General features: G+C 46.4%; 1 protein-coding gene across 1 annotated transcript in view; it reads left to right on the top strand.

Annotated features, from left to right (window-relative positions):
• Positions 1–17,065, top strand: part of LOC138764027 (scinderin-like) — a 52,888-nt gene that overhangs the window by 17,634 nt on the left and 18,189 nt on the right. The window contains exons 5-7 of the mRNA XM_069939272.1: positions 674–823; positions 925–1,011; positions 1,118–1,250. Coding sequence (XP_069795373.1) covers positions 674–823; positions 925–1,011; positions 1,118–1,250 — 370 coding nt within the window. The remainder of the gene's footprint in view (positions 1–673; positions 824–924; positions 1,012–1,117; positions 1,251–17,065) is intronic.

Genomic DNA, 17,065 nt, shown 5'->3' on the forward strand with positions numbered 1-17,065 from the left:
TTCAATGTATATGACCTCTTTAGATTTGCCTTTCCAAAATGCAACACTTCACACTTAACCATATTAAATTCCATCAGCCATTTCTCAGCCCACTCCTCTCGCTTTCCTATATCTCTTTTTAAGCTATGGTAATCTTCCTCACTGTCCACCATACCATTCCAGCCTGTGGAATTTCAAGCAGTGGTCACTGGACCTTGGGAAGGAAGACTCTCTCATTAAATCCCCTGTCCCTGTTGACACCAAAACCTAAAGTCCTGGAACCCTTTGCAGGCACCTCAATGGTTTGGATGAATTCTGCAACCTCAGCCTTGTTGTAAGGAGTTTGTACGCTTTCCCTGTGTCTGTGGGTTTTCTCTTGTTGCTTCCGGTTTCCTCCCAACTTTCAAAACTTACCAGGGGCTGTAGGTTAATTGGGGTATTTAGATGGCATAGGCTCATGGGCTGGAAGGACCTTTTACCATGTCGTAATTTAGTTTCTTGCAGCTGACGTGGACTTTTTACCCCCTCCATAAATCTTCGTCCGCGAAGCCAAGCCAAAGAATTTAGTTTCTACTTTTAAATACCTGTGTAGCTGCAGGAAGCAAGAAACTGTCAACCAATGTACTTAACTCTGTGGAAAGTTTAAGCCTGGCTATAGTGAACCCCTTGGTCATGGTGAAATTTGCAATTGCAGGCCATTTATCAGTGGAATGGATCAGAGAGCAACGTGTACGAGAAGGTGAAATGCTGTCAGCTTGCTAGAAATATCCAGAATAATGAGAGAGCGGGGCATTCAAAACTACACGTGGTGGAGGAAGGAAGTGAGCCCCAGGAGCTGATTGAGGTGAGCACGTGAATAACACAAGTTTCTTTTTTTTGGTCATGTTACTGCTGTGCAGGAGGGATTCCTTTTGATTTATCATTTCCTTTTCCTTTAAATAACAGTTACTGGGTCCCAAACCAACTATTCCACCAGCAACTAATGATGAGATTGTTCATGAGTGCAGCAAGACAAAAGCCAAGCTCTACATGGTAACAATTTTCTCCACCTGTGAGGAATTAATCGCTGGGTCCTAATGATGTAATCTTATCGATCTTAAAGTATGGTGGCAAACCTGGTTGTCCTGATTATTTTTAGATCTCCGATGCCAGCGGGGAGTTGCAGTTAACAGAAGTGGCTGCGGAGAACCCATTTAAAATGGCTTTACTTTCAACCAAAGAATGTTACATCCTTGACAACGGTTCATGTGGCCACATATTTCTGTGGAAAGGTGAGAGTTGGACTTTTACTAGATTGATTTTTTTGTTGTTCTTAAACAGCCTATCTGTTTCTTGATTGTCCATCGCTTGACAACCCTGAAGATCTATTGATTTCCTGCTAAGTGCTCCTCTGATGAAGCTGTCACTTGATAAAAGAGTCTGTAGGTACCCTTTCCGAAACCTCTGTCCTTTAAGTATCAGAAGGACTGCATTCTGGAAATGTTCAGCACTTTGGGCAGTATCTCTGGACCAGGAAACAGCAAAAATATTTCCGCACCTACCCTTTTTGTTTTGTCACATTGTTTTCAAATTCCTTGTGTTTCAAAGAGCCCATAAACACAGAATTTCTGCAGTTGATTATCCTCTTAAGATTTGGGAAAAGAATGTTTTTTTTTTTACAATTTTCAGAAGACTACGGGAGAAAATCCCCAGTGTTAACAATTTCAGTAACCGGTCCTAAAGGAACCTGTGATTGGTTCCCTCTGGAGAGTTGATACTTGCGCTTCTGCACTTTGGTTCAAGTTTATTATCGTCTGGACATGCATAGACAACCAATGAAAGAGCATTTCTCATGACTGCGTAGCGCACACATACACACAAAATACACAGCACATAGTCCTCACATACATGCATAGCGATATAATTTAGAATATATATTTTAGAATTATTTACTCGATTACAGGTTCATGGTGCCTGCTGCAAACAGGCTGGATCCTTCTGAGCGGGTAGTGAAAGAGCTATAACCAGTTGCAAACAAATGAAATCTGCAATTAAACTCAACGTATTGAATAATTTAAAAAGAAAAAGCAAATTGGTGAATTTTTTTTTCCCTCTCCTTGAGGCACAGTGTCTCAAACTTTATTAAACAATCTCTTGGCTAAAGACTGGGACCTGGGATGGGAGTGGAATATGTGGTATCTACCACAGTGAGGGATGTAGATTTAAATTTGTTCTTTAAATGTCGAAGTTTGACCAGTCAGAATTTGCATGGGGCCTTGCAAGTCTAGTTAGATACCGACTGTGAGAAACTTCATTGGCATAAGCGGAAGGTGCTGTTGAACACAAATTACTCGGCAAATTTGCTCATCGTGCACGGTTTTCTGCCAGAGCCTCTACTCTAAAGCACACAAACTTATCAGTGGAATGGATCAGAGAGCAACGTGTACGAGAAGGTGAAATGCTGTCAGCGGGGGGCGCGCGCGCGGGGGGGCGGGGGGCTGCGTGCGCTGGCAATCTGCATGTGTTCCATTTCACAACTTAGGTTGCCAGGTGACGCCATTGCCCCGAGTTGCCAGGTGACGCCGTTGCCCCGAGTTGCCAGGTTTCGCCGTTGCCCCGAGTTGCCAGGTTTCGCCGTTGCCCCGAGTTGCCAGGTTTCGCCGTTGCCCCGAGTTGCCAGGTTTCGCCGTTGCCCCGAGTTGCCAGGTTTCGCCGTTGCCCCGAGTTGCCAGGTTTCGCCGTTGCCCCGAGTTGCCAGGTTTCGCCGTTGCCCCGAGTTGCCAGGTTTCGCCGTTGCCCCGAGTTGCCAGGTTTCGCCGTTGCCCCGAGTTGCCAGGTTTCGCCGTTGCCCCGAGTTGCCAGGTTTCGCCGTTGCCCCGAGTTGCCAGGTTTCGCCGTTGCCCCGAGTTGCCAGGTTTCGCCGTTGCCCCGAGTTGCCAGGTTTCGCCGTTGCCCCGAGTTGCCAGGTTTCGCCGTTGCCCCGAGTTGCCAGGTTTCGCCGTTGCCCCGAGTTGCCAGGTTTCGCCGTTGCCCCGAGTTGCCAGGTTTCGCCGTTGCCCCGAGTTGCCAGGTTTCGCCGTTGCCCCGAGTTGCCAGGTTTCGCCGTTGCCCCGAGTTGCCAGGTTTCGCCGTTGCCCCGAGTTGCCAGGTTTCGCCGTTGCCCCGAGTTGCCAGGTTTCGCCGTTGCCCCGAGTTGCCAGGTTTCGCCGTTGCCCCGAGTTGCCAGGTTTCGCCGTTGCCCCGAGTTGCCAGGTTTCGCCGTTGCCCCGAGTTGCCAGGTTTCGCCGTTGCCCCGAGTTGCCAGGTTTCGCCGTTGCCCCGAGTTGCCAGGTTTCGCCGTTGCCCCGAGTTGCCAGGTTTCGCCGTTGCCCCGAGTTGCCAGGTTTCGCCGTTGCCCCGAGTTGCCAGGTTTCGCCGTTGCCCCGAGTTGCCAGGTTTCGCCGTTGCCCCGAGTTGCCAGGTTTCGCCGTTGCCCCGAGTTGCCAGGTTTCGCCGTTGCCCCGAGTTGCCAGGTTTCGCCGTTGCCCCGAGTTGCCAGGTTTCGCCGTTGCCCCGAGTTGCCAGGTTTCGCCGTTGCCCCGAGTTGCCAGGTTTCGCCGTTGCCCCGAGTTGCCAGGTTTCGCCGTTGCCCCGAGTTGCCAGGTTTCGCCGTTGCCCCGAGTTGCCAGGTTTCGCCGTTGCCCCGAGTTGCCAGGTTTCGCCGTTGCCCCGAGTTGCCAGGTTTCGCCGTTGCCCCGAGTTGCCAGGTTTCGCCGTTGCCCCGAGTTGCCAGGTTTCGCCGTTGCCCCGAGTTGCCAGGTTTCGCCGTTGCCCCGAGTTGCCAGGTTTCGCCGTTGCCCCGAGTTGCCAGGTTTCGCCGTTGCCCCGAGTTGCCAGGTTTCGCCGTTGCCCCGAGTTGCCAGGTTTCGCCGTTGCCCCGAGTTGCCAGGTTTCGCCGTTGCCCCGAGTTGCCAGGTTTCGCCGTTGCCCCGAGTTGCCAGGTTTCGCCGTTGCCCCGAGTTGCCAGGTTTCGCCGTTGCCCCGAGTTGCCAGGTTTCGCCGTTGCCCCGAGTTGCCAGGTTTCGCCGTTGCCCCGAGTTGCCAGGTTTCGCCGTTGCCCCGAGTTGCCAGGTTTCGCCGTTGCCCCGAGTTGCCAGGTTTCGCCGTTGCCCCGAGTTGCCAGGTTTCGCCGTTGCCCCGAGTTGCCAGGTTTCGCCGTTGCCCCGAGTTGCCAGGTTTCGCCGTTGCCCCGAGTTGCCAGGTTTCGCCGTTGCCCCGAGTTGCCAGGTTTCGCCGTTGCCCCGAGTTGCCAGGTTTCGCCGTTGCCCCGAGTTGCCAGGTTTCGCCGTTGCCCCGAGTTGCCAGGTTTCGCCGTTGCCCCGAGTTGCCAGGTTTCGCCGTTGCCCCGAGTTGCCAGGTTTCGCCGTTGCCCCGAGTTGCCAGGTTTCGCCGTTGCCCCGAGTTGCCAGGTTTCGCCGTTGCCCCGAGTTGCCAGGTTTCGCCGTTGCCCCGAGTTGCCAGGTTTCGCCGTTGCCCCGAGTTGCCAGGTTTCGCCGTTGCCCCGAGTTGCCAGGTTTCGCCGTTGCCCCGAGTTGCCAGGTTTCGCCGTTGCCCCGAGTTGCCAGGTTTCGCCGTTGCCCCGAGTTGCCAGGTTTCGCCGTTGCCCCGAGTTGCCAGGTTTCGCCGTTGCCCCGAGTTGCCAGGTTTCGCCGTTGCCCCGAGTTGCCAGGTTTCGCCGTTGCCCCGAGTTGCCAGGTTTCGCCGTTGCCCCGAGTTGCCAGGTTTCGCCGTTGCCCCGAGTTGCCAGGTTTCGCCGTTGCCCCGAGTTGCCAGGTTTCGCCGTTGCCCCGAGTTGCCAGGTTTCGCCGTTGCCCCGAGTTGCCAGGTTTCGCCGTTGCCCCGAGTTGCCAGGTTTCGCCGTTGCCCCGAGTTGCCAGGTTTCGCCGTTGCCCCGAGTTGCCAGGTTTCGCCGTTGCCCCGAGTTGCCAGGTTTCGCCGTTGCCCCGAGTTGCCAGGTTTCGCCGTTGCCCCGAGTTGCCAGGTTTCGCCGTTGCCCCGAGTTGCCAGGTTTCGCCGTTGCCCCGAGTTGCCAGGTTTCGCCGTTGCCCCGAGTTGCCAGGTTTCGCCGTTGCCCCGAGTTGCCAGGTTTCGCCGTTGCCCCGAGTTGCCAGGTTTCGCCGTTGCCCCGAGTTGCCAGGTTTCGCCGTTGCCCCGAGTTGCCAGGTTTCGCCGTTGCCCCGAGTTGCCAGGTTTCGCCGTTGCCCCGAGTTGCCAGGTTTCGCCGTTGCCCCGAGTTGCCAGGTTTCGCCGTTGCCCCGAGTTGCCAGGTTTCGCCGTTGCCCCGAGTTGCCAGGTTTCGCCGTTGCCCCGAGTTGCCAGGTTTCGCCGTTGCCCCGAGTTGCCAGGTTTCGCCGTTGCCCCGAGTTGCCAGGTTTCGCCGTTGCCCCGAGTTGCCAGGTTTCGCCGTTGCCCCGAGTTGCCAGGTTTCGCCGTTGCCCCGAGTTGCCAGGTTTCGCCGTTGCCCCGAGTTGCCAGGTTTCGCCGTTGCCCCGAGTTGCCAGGTTTCGCCGTTGCCCCGAGTTGCCAGGTTTCGCCGTTGCCCCGAGTTGCCAGGTTTCGCCGTTGCCCCGAGTTGCCAGGTTTCGCCGTTGCCCCGAGTTGCCAGGTTTCGCCGTTGCCCCGAGTTGCCAGGTTTCGCCGTTGCCCCGAGTTGCCAGGTTTCGCCGTTGCCCCGAGTTGCCAGGTTTCGCCGTTGCCCCGAGTTGCCAGGTTTCGCCGTTGCCCCGAGTTGCCAGGTTTCGCCGTTGCCCCGAGTTGCCAGGTTTCGCCGTTGCCCCGAGTTGCCAGGTTTCGCCGTTGCCCCGAGTTGCCAGGTTTCGCCGTTGCCCCGAGTTGCCAGGTTTCGCCGTTGCCCCGAGTTGCCAGGTTTCGCCGTTGCCCCGAGTTGCCAGGTTTCGCCGTTGCCCCGAGTTGCCAGGTTTCGCCGTTGCCCCGAGTTGCCAGGTTTCGCCGTTGCCCCGAGTTGCCAGGTTTCGCCGTTGCCCCGAGTTGCCAGGTTTCGCCGTTGCCCCGAGTTGCCAGGTTTCGCCGTTGCCCCGAGTTGCCAGGTTTCGCCGTTGCCCCGAGTTGCCAGGTTTCGCCGTTGCCCCGAGTTGCCAGGTTTCGCCGTTGCCCCGAGTTGCCAGGTTTCGCCGTTGCCCCGAGTTGCCAGGTTTCGCCGTTGCCCCGAGTTGCCAGGTTTCGCCGTTGCCCCGAGTTGCCAGGTTTCGCCGTTGCCCCGAGTTGCCAGGTTTCGCCGTTGCCCCGAGTTGCCAGGTTTCGCCGTTGCCCCGAGTTGCCAGGTTTCGCCGTTGCCCCGAGTTGCCAGGTTTCGCCGTTGCCCCGAGTTGCCAGGTTTCGCCGTTGCCCCGAGTTGCCAGGTTTCGCCGTTGCCCCGAGTTGCCAGGTTTCGCCGTTGCCCCGAGTTGCCAGGTTTCGCCGTTGCCCCGAGTTGCCAGGTTTCGCCGTTGCCCCGAGTTGCCAGGTTTCGCCGTTGCCCCGAGTTGCCAGGTTTCGCCGTTGCCCCGAGTTGCCAGGTTTCGCCGTTGCCCCGAGTTGCCAGGTTTCGCCGTTGCCCCGAGTTGCCAGGTTTCGCCGTTGCCCCGAGTTGCCAGGTTTCGCCGTTGCCCCGAGTTGCCAGGTTTCGCCGTTGCCCCGAGTTGCCAGGTTTCGCCGTTGCCCCGAGTTGCCAGGTTTCGCCGTTGCCCCGAGTTGCCAGGTTTCGCCGTTGCCCCGAGTTGCCAGGTTTCGCCGCTGCCCCGAGTTGCCAGGTTTCGCCGCTGCCCCGAGTTGCCAGGTTTCGCCGCTGCCCCGAGTTGCCAGGTTTCGCCGCTGCCCCGAGTTGCCAGGTTTCGCCGCTGCCCCGAGTTGCCAGGTTTCGCCGCTGCCCCGAGTTGCCAGGTTTCGCCGCTGCCCCGAGTTGCCAGGTTTCGCCGCTGCCCCGAGTTGCCAGGTTTCGCCGCTGCCCCGAGTTGCCAGGTTTCGCCGCTGCCCCGAGTTGCCAGGTTTCGCCGCTGCCCCGAGTTGCCAGGTTTCGCCGCTGCCCCGAGTTGCCAGGTTTCGCCGCTGCCCCGAGTTGCCAGGTTTCGCCGCTGCCCCGAGTTGCCAGGTTTCGCCGCTGCCCCGAGTTGCCAGGAAGAGCGTGGATATCAACTTCCTGGGCCGGCAGCGACAAGCCGGAATGCTACAGGTACAGGTTGACCCTGACTTGCAATAATTTTAACCATATGATTCAAGTCCCAGAACAGAACTTCATCATAAGTCAGGGTCTCCCTGTAGTATTCGACCTGCTAAATTTTACCCTAAAAATTATTACATGCTAATCTGTTTTCTAAATGAGGGGATCATTCAGAATGCAGAGGTTCAAAAAGGACTTGGCAGGATTCCTGAAAGATTAACTTGCAGGTTGAGTCAGTAGTAAGGAAGGCAAATGAGCCATAAGTCCTCATAGCATGAATACGTTTGAGATTGTTTGATCTTGGAAGTCAAGCAGGCACAGGCCTTGTCAACCCTTGGAGGGGAGACACTCTAGTAAAACCAGGTGCTGTGGGCTTCTGTGAGGGATGCTGGACAAAGTGGCAACTCGGCCTTTTTTTAAATTAAAAAGGGAAGGCAAATGTAATGTTAACTTTCATTTTGAGAGGAGTAGATTATAAAGTAAAGATGTAATGCTGAGGCTCTATAAGGTGTTGGCCAAATAACAAAATCATATTGTGAACGGTTCTGGGCTCCATAACTAATGAAGGATGTGCTGGTTTTGGAGAGGGTCCAAAGGAGCATGTTCCTGGAGATGAGGGGTTGATGTATGAGGAACATTTGACGGCATTGGGCCTTGCACTCTCTGGAGTTTAGAAGGATGTGTTTTTGGTGGGGGTTCTATTGAAGAATACTGAAAGAGCTGGATAGGATGGACATGGAAAAGTCTTGGACCGGGAGGAGTCACGTGATGGAGTAGTGGCCGGACGGTGAACTCCAGCCCTCTTCAGAAAAGTCGGGAAAAACAAGAGAAAATACAAAGGCACAGAAATACAAGTTAAAGAAAAGTGAGTATAAAGGTGGAAAGAAGATGGAGACAAAAGGAGAAAAATCAAAATCAACGGAAAGAAGAGAGGAAGAGAAGACAACGGAGGAAAAAGGTGAAGGCCTTACCTGTCCGAAGAGGCCCGCTGTGGAGAGAGGACCCCACTACCTCAGGTCGGTAGAAAAAGAACTACAACAATGGCTCACAGAGCCGAGTAAAAGTGCGCAACCGTGCATGCGCATGAAAAAAAACACACCGACGGGAGGGGGGACCAGCTGGGGAGTCGATCTCCACAGCCGGCAACGACAGCTGCAGAACACCTGCAGCAAGAAGAGACCACAGAAGACAATGGAAACAAGAAAGAAGAGGAGGAAAGGGCATCAAAGAAACAACAGATGGCCAACCCAGAGGAAGAAGAAGAGGAAGAATACAGTGAAATAGATAAAGGGAAAGGCAAGGTAAAGGATATACTTGCTCTTGTTAGAGGATACATGGAGTCATTTAAAGAATGGCAAACACAGGAATTCAATGATTTAAGAAGAAGAATAAACAACACAGAAAAGAAAATAAATAAAATGGATATGACCTTAACAGAAATGGGGAAAAAAAATGGACAAGATGGAAGAACGGGCAATAGCAGCAGAAATGGAGGTAGAAGACTTAAAAAAGAAATTGGAGGAATCTAATAAAAAAACTAAAGAGACACAAGAATTACTAGCCCAAAAAATAGATATAATGGAAAATTATAACAGAAGAAATAACATAAAGATAGTGGGCCTTAAGGAAGATGAAGAAGGCAAGAATATGAGGGAGTTTATAAAAGAATGGATCCCTAAGGCCCTAGGATGTCCAGAACTACAGCAAGAAATGGAAATAGAAAGGGCACATAGAGCATTGGCCCCTAAACCACAACCACAACAAAAACCAAGATCTATTGTAGTAAAATTCCTAAGATATACTACAAGAGAAAAGGTACTGGAGAAGACAATGGAAAAAGTAAGAGAGGGCAACAAACCACTGGAGTATAAAGGGCAAAAAATCTTCATTTATCCAGATATAAGCTTTGAACTCCTAAAGAAGAGAAAAGAGTTCAATACAGCAAAAGCGATTTTATGGAAGAAAGGATATAAATTTACACTGAAGCATCCTGCGGTATTGAAAATATTTATTCCAGGACAACAAAACAGACTGTTCTCGGATCCAGAAGAAGCACGAAAATTTGCAGAACAATTACAAAAATAGACTGAGGGATGAAGACGGGTAATGAGAGCAAAAATGATCACGATTGATATGTATGTGGGTAAAGACAAAAATAGACTGAGGGATGAAGACGGGTAATGAGGGTAAAAATGACCACGATTGATATGTATGCGGGTAAAGAGGTATAAGAGTGAATAGAGACAATGGGCATACGTGAAAGTATCTGTAATTAGAGGAAAACATAGATAGTATAGACAAGAATTAATAAGGGAAGATAATGGAATAGAGAGAATAAGGAGGGAATTAAAAGAGTAACCTTTGTGACATATAAAAAGTGAAATCTTTTCTGGGGGGGGCTGGGTGGGGGAAAAGAGCGGTCACTGCAAAATCAGTTGACGCTTGTGAGTGGATTCGCAAATCCAAATGGAGAGGGGAGATGTGGTTGTCCGACAAGGGATAAAGGACAACTCTGGAGGGGAAGGGGAGATTGGGGATAAAGAAGATAGAAATAGGAGAATAAGGAAAATGTTGGATGTTGTAGGAATGTTGTCTGGTAAAGAGTTGAAAATAAGAAAACAGAAATGGAAAAGGAGGAAAGGTAATGATGGAAAAACGGAAAGAGAAGATAAACAAAATATAAAATGGCTACGCTGAACTATATGACTCTAAATATTAATGGAATACATAACCAAATTAAAAGGAAGAAACTACTAAATTTACTGAAAAAGGAAAAAATAGATATAGCATTTGTCCAAGAAACACACTTAACTGAATTGGAGCACAAGAAATTAAAGAGAGATTGGGTAGGACATGTAACAGCAGCATCGTATAATTCAAAAGCAAGAGGAGTGGCTATATTAATTAGCAAAAATGTGCCATTTAAAATAGAAGAGGAAATAATAGATCCAGCAGGGAGATATGTTATGATAAAATGTCAGATATATTCGGAGCCTTGGAATCTACTTAATATATATTCACCTAACGAAGAAGATCAAAAGTTTATGCAAGATATCTTTTTGAAGGTAGCTAATACGCAAGGGAACATACTAATAGGAGGGGATTTCAATCTGAATTTGGATCCAAATATGGATAAAACAGGGGAAAAAAATTAACAGGAAGAACAAAGTAACCAAATTTATAATTAAATCAATGCAAGAAATGAAACTTGTGGACATATGGAGGAAACAAAACCCAAAAGAAAAGGAATACTCATACTACTCGACTAGACATAAAACATACTCAAGGATAGACCTATTCCTGTTATCAGCCCACATTCAAGGGAGAGTTAGGAAAACGGAATATAAAGCTAGACTATTATCGGACCACTCACCCCTGTTATTGGCAATAGAGCAAGAGGACATCCCTCCAAGAATGTATAGATGGAGATTAAACCCCATGCTACTTAAAAGACAGGATTTTAGAGAATTTATTGAAAAACAATTAAAAATGTACTTTGAAGTAAATACGGAATCAGTGGAAGATAAGTTTATACTATGGGACGCAATGAAAGCATTCATTAGAGGACAAATAATAAGTTATGCAACCAAGATGAAGAAGGACTATAATCAGGAAACAGAGCAGTTGGAAAGGGAAATAATAAACATAGAAAAAAAATTAGCAAAAAAGGAAGATACAACCAAAAGAAGAGAATTGGCGGATAAAAAAATAAAATATGAAACATTACAAACATATAAGGTGGAGAAGAATATAATGAAGACAAAACAGAAATATTATGAACTAGGTGAAAAAACACACAAAATCTTAGCATGGCAGCTTAAGACAGAGCAAACTAAGAAAATGGTATTGGCAACAAGGAAAAAAGACAAACAAATTACATATAATCCAAAAGAAATTAAGGAAAACTTCAGAGAATTCTATGAACAATTATACCGAACTGAAAACGAAGGGAAAGAAGGGAAAATAGATGAATTTTTGACTAAAATTGAACTACCAAAACTACAAATAGAGGAACAAAATAAATTAACAGAACCATTTGGAACAGTAGAAATAAAAGAGATAATAAAAAATTTACCAAATAATAAGACACCAGGAGAGGATGAACTCCCAATAGAATTCTACAAAACATTTAAAAATCTAATAATACCGCCCCTCCTGGATGTAATCAACCAGATTGATGAGACACAAAACTTACCAGATTCATGTAAAACAGCAATAATTACAGTGATACTAAAACAAGGGAAAGATCCACTCTCACCAGCGTCATATAGACCAATATCTCTGCTAAACACAGATTATAAGATAATAGCTAAACTATTAGCAAACAGATTAGCAGAACAGGTACCGAAAATGGTAAATTTAGACCAAACTGGATTTATCAAAAAAAGACGCACAACAGACAATATTTGTAAATTTATTAACTTAATTCATGCAGTAGAAGGAAATAAAGCACCGGCAGTAGCAGTTGCTTTAGACGCAGAGAAGGCCTTCGACAGAGTAGAATGGAATTACTTGTTCAAAGTATTGCAAAAATTCAGTTTACCGGAGAAGTATATTAATTGGATTAAAGCATTATATGAGGGACCGTTAGCGAAAGTGACAGTAAATGGACATGTATCAAAGCAATTTAACTTAAGCAGGTCAACGCGACAGGGATGCCCACTATCACCATTATTGTTTGCGCTAGCTATAGAACCACTAGCAGAATTGATAAGAATAGATAATAATATAAAAGGAATAAAAATAAAAGACAGGGAATATAAAATCAGTCTATTTGCGGATGATGTGATAGTGTACTTAACAGAACCAGAACTATCAATAAAAGAATTATATAAGAAATTGAAGGAATATGGAGAAGTGTCGGAATACAAGATAAACGTAAATAAAAGTGAAGCAATGCCTATGAATAACGCGGATTTCTCAAAATTTAAGGAGGAATCCCCATTCAGATGGCAAATGCAGGCAATAAGATACCTAGGTGTGCAAATAAACAAAAATCTAGGCCAATTATATAAACTCAATTACAATCCACTAATGAAAAAATTACAGGACGATTTAGAGCATTGGAAAGAGCTACCACTAACACTGATAGGAAGGATAAACTGTATTAAAATGAACATTTTTCCAAGGATACTATACTTATTTCAGGCATTGCCAATACAACTGACAGAAAAATTCTTCAAAGAGTTAAAGAAAATAATCAGGAGATTTTTATGGAGAGGGGGGAAACCGAGGATAGCACTAGATAAATTAACAGAATGGTATAAACAAGGAGGCTTACAATTGCCAAACTTCAAAAATTATTATAGAGCCGCACAATTAAGGTACCTATCAGATTTTTATCAAACAAGGGAAAAACCAGACTGGACGAGACTAGAATTAGATAAAATACGGGAAAAGATACCTGAACATATATTATATAAATGGGACGAAAAATTGGTACAACATAGAACTTCTCCAGTATTACACCATCTCCTCAATATATGGAAGAAGATTCATGTAGAAAGAAATAAAATAAATTATCAAATACCAAAACTAATATTGACGCAAAATAAGCTACTCCCTTTTACAATAGACAACCTTTCCTTTAGAAAATGGGGAAAAAAAAGGGATTAAAAGAATAGAAAATTGTTTTTCAAGAAGTAGATTCTTATCCTTTGAACAAATGAGAGATAAGTACAATATAACTGGAGATACAGCGCTGGCATATTACCAACTGAGATCCTACTTGAAAGATAAATTAGGAAGCAATTTGAGTTTACCAGAGGGAAGTAACCTTGAATATGTGATTACAGATACAATGTTAATCAAAAGATTTATAACAAATATGTATATCAAACTGCAAGAAAAGGAGAATGAGGAAACAAATGGTAAAACTAAACAAAAATGGGAACAAGATTTAAATATAAAGATAAAAAAGGAAACATGGGAGAAATTATGTTCTGGAACGATGAGAAATACAATAAATACGAGGCTGCGTATGATACAATATAATTGGTTACACAGACTATACATTACACCGCAAAAGTTAAATAAATGGGACCCAACAGTATCTGATAGATGTTTTCGATGTAAAAAAGAAAGGGGAACAACAATTCATGCAATCTGGACATGTGAGAGAGTAGAAAAATTTTGGGATGATCTCAATCAGATATTAAATAAAATAACAGAAAACAATATACCAAAGAATCCAGAGATCTTTCTCCTAAGTAACATAAAAAATAAAGAATTTGGAATTGACTTGGAAGATGCACAAAAAAGATTTGTCAAGATAGCCGTAGCAAAAAAATGTATTATGTCAACCTGGAAATTGGAAGATAATTTGAAAATACAACAATGGTATATAGAAATGAATAAATGTATTCCATTAGAAAAAATAACATATAGTTTAAGAAATAATATTGAAATATTCGAACAAGTATGGGAGCCTTACATTAAATACAATAGCGAAAACCTACTGGGGACAATCATTACCTAAGTTGATGGAAGGAGAAGAAAAGAAAAGAATGGACTCAGTAGAATTTCTGGTGTATTTTTGTTGAATGACAACATTGTCTGACTGAATTAATGCAACCTAGATTGTATACCTAAAATGGATGAGGGGGGTGAGGGGGGGGGGGGGGGGGGGAGAAAAAGTCACTGTAAATGTGTGGAAAAGAAAAAGTGTATATCATGGCTATTGTGATTTATGGTGTGAAAAATAAAAAATTAAAAAAAAAGAAAAGTCTTGGACCAGAGAGTGCAGCCTCAGATTAAAAGGATGTCCCTTCAGAACAAAGGTGATCGGTTTATTCAGTCAGGGCTGGTGAATCTATAGAATTTGTTTTCATAGATGGCTGTGGAGGCCAAGTTGATGGGAAGATTTCAAGTTGAGGTTAACCAGAAACTTTACTGGATTAGCCAGTAAATCTGGCACCAAGAAGAGATCAGAGGCTGGTTAACTGGCAGAAAATGACGCCCTCTGACATCTCTGCTTTTTTCCACTACCCAAAAGGCTCAGCTTGACAGAAAATGACGCCCTCTGACATCTCAGTGCTTTTTTTCCACTACCCAAAAGGCTCAGCTTGAGAGTGAGAAGGATATTCCTCTGTAGCCTGGAAGGCTGGTGTTCAACAAAATTTAAGGAGCTCAACCCATCCCAGTCTAATTTGATATTTCAGCCTTAAACACTCACTGCATTCCCCAGTGTGGCTGCCAGACCATCTAACGTTCTTTGACAATACTTTGGAAAATTCGTAAAGGGCACAGAGCGACAACATCCTTCAATCGTATTCCTAGTTGCACATGATCCTGTTTTATTTCTTTATCCTCGAGTCAAAATGCTGAAGGTCTGTGGGAGTATTTCTGTCACCAAGACTTCATTAGTACAAGGTGCCCCATGATCATCACCTCATTGTGCAAGCAGAATTGAATGCAATAAGTTCCTGCCAGCAACTACTCAATCTTGTTGATGAGAATCAAAATAAAATTTCAATTCATGGGACACTATTCTTGAGATGGGGTCTATTATATGTCATAAGTTACTTCCATTCCCATTGATAATTTTTAAAATCTGATTCGATGAGAGTATGTTTGGATTCAACATCAGTAATTTGTCTTGCATACCCTACCGACCAGTCCAAGTGCCTTGACCTTTGAGAATTTGTAACTTGGAGTACAGGGGCACTGTTTTAAATTCCTTATTCAGAAAGGATGTGGTGGCTTTGGAGAAGATTCACAAGAATGATTCCTGGAATGAAGCATATGAGGAACATTGAGGGCTCTTGGACTGAATTCCTTGGCATTCAGAAGAATGGGAGGGGGACCTTACAGAAGTATCTCTAATGTTGAAAGGCCTGGGCACCATATATGTGGCAATGTTGTTTCCATGGTTAGGGGAGTCGAGAACAAGAGGACACAACTTCAGGATTGAAGGGTGACCATTTAAAACCAAAATGGAGGAATTCCTTTAGGAGAGAAAGGAGAACCTCTGGAATTTGCTGCCACTGGCAGCTGTGGAGGCCAAGTTGTTGAGAGCATTTAAGGGAGAGATTGATAGCCATCTGAATAGTCAGGGTATCAAAGGTTATAGGGAAAGGGCAGGGGTGTGGGAATGAGTAGGAGAGTGGATCAGCTCATGATGGAATGGTGGAGTGGACTGGATGGGCTGAATGGCCTGCTTAGAGGACCATAAGATATAGGAGCAGAAAAAGGCTATTCAACCCATCGGGTCTGGCCTGCACCATTTAATCATGAGCTGGTCCATTTTCCCATAGCCCCACTGCCCAGCCTTCTCACCATAGCCTTTGATGCCCTGGCTAATCAAGAACCAATCAATCTCTCTTCAATACATCCAATCACTTGGCTTTCACAACGGCCTGAGGCAACAAATCCCACAGATTTCCTCTACATTTCTATGGTAAACTGACACCCTTCAATCCTGAAGTTGTGCCCACTTGTCCTAGACTCTCTCACAGTGGAAAACCACCTTTCTACATCTACTCTGTCCATACCATTTGAAATCATTCAATGAGATCGCACTCATTTTCCTAAATTTCAATGAATACTGGCAAAGAACTGTTAATCGCTCCTCATATGATAACCCTTTCATTCCTGGAATCCTCCTAAATGAGGATTGGGAATTGGGAGTGGCATGGTTGACGTAGTGGTTAGCACAACACCGTTACAGTGACCGGGGTTTGGATCCCACGCATCTGTAAGGAGTTTGTACGTTCTCCCCGTGTCTCTGTGGGTCTTCTCTGGGGTCTCCAGTTTACTCCCACCCTTCAAAATGCACCGGGGGTTGTAAGTTAATTGGGTGGCATAGTTGGTGTAGTGGTTAACGCAACACTATTACAGAGCCAGTGATTGGGGACCAGGGTTTGGATTACATGCTGTGTAAAGAGTTTGTACATTCTCCAGTGTCTGTGGGTTTTCTCTGGGAGTTCTGGTTTCCTCCCACCCTTCAAAATGTACTGGGGGTGTAAGTTAATTGGACAGCATAGACTCATGGGCTGAAATGGCCTGTTACTGTTCTGTATGTCTAAATTTTTTTTTAAAAGTCCTTGTGAGCCTATTTGAACCTTCTCCAATGCCAGCACATCCTTTCTTAAGTGAGGAGCCTAAAACTGCTCACAATATTCCAAGCGAGGTCTCACTGGTGCTTTACAAAGCCTCAACCTCTGCTCCTATATCTTATGGTCTTTTGTTCTGTGTTTCACCAAGGCCCCAGGGACGGCTTGTATATTAATCCAAAGTGTACTTAGATTTCCCCGAGGGGTAATTTTATTCGGTGTGATTCTTGGATCTCTTACAGATAAAATTTGTAATCCCCTCTGATTCGTGGTGTAGAGTTGACATCCTCAATCCCAAGGGAGCACTTGAGAAAAGAGGACCTGACAAAGGTGGAGTTTATTCCTGTTATTTATTTACGTGGACTGTATTCAGGCTCCACTGTTCTGCCACCTGATTGTTTCTCTATAGAAACCGTGCAAGTGAAAGCATTTGTTTGCACACATGAAATTGATAAGATGCCCAACCTGTAGTTTCCTTGAGACTCGATGTAAGTAGATACCCCAGGAGCGACTTTATGCCACAGCAGAGTGGGGCTTCTCATGTGGGGGTGGGGGGGGAATATTTGGGCAGTAGACCAGTGACTTTCTCTTTTCTCTGATCTCTGTGGGCATTATCTCGGTTGGCTCCAGTTCACTTCTGCAGTGCAGTGGTACAACAGAGTATCATTGTGATCTGTGCTGAGGGGTATGGTTTCAGTTAAAAGCTTCCTGCCTGGAAATGTATTACTTTGGTTGAGCATGTGATGGAAGTTGATGGAACTCCATTTTAGACATGGATGCTGCTCGTGTATTTATTGGGTCACGTCCGTGCGATGAGAGGAAGCCATTGCTGCCTCTGTGTTCTGTGCCTGCGCCGCAC

This window comes from Narcine bancroftii, chromosome 5 (genome assembly GCF_036971445.1).
Source record: "Narcine bancroftii isolate sNarBan1 chromosome 5, sNarBan1.hap1, whole genome shotgun sequence".
NCBI classification, from domain to species: Eukaryota; Metazoa; Chordata; class Chondrichthyes; order Torpediniformes; family Narcinidae; genus Narcine; species Narcine bancroftii.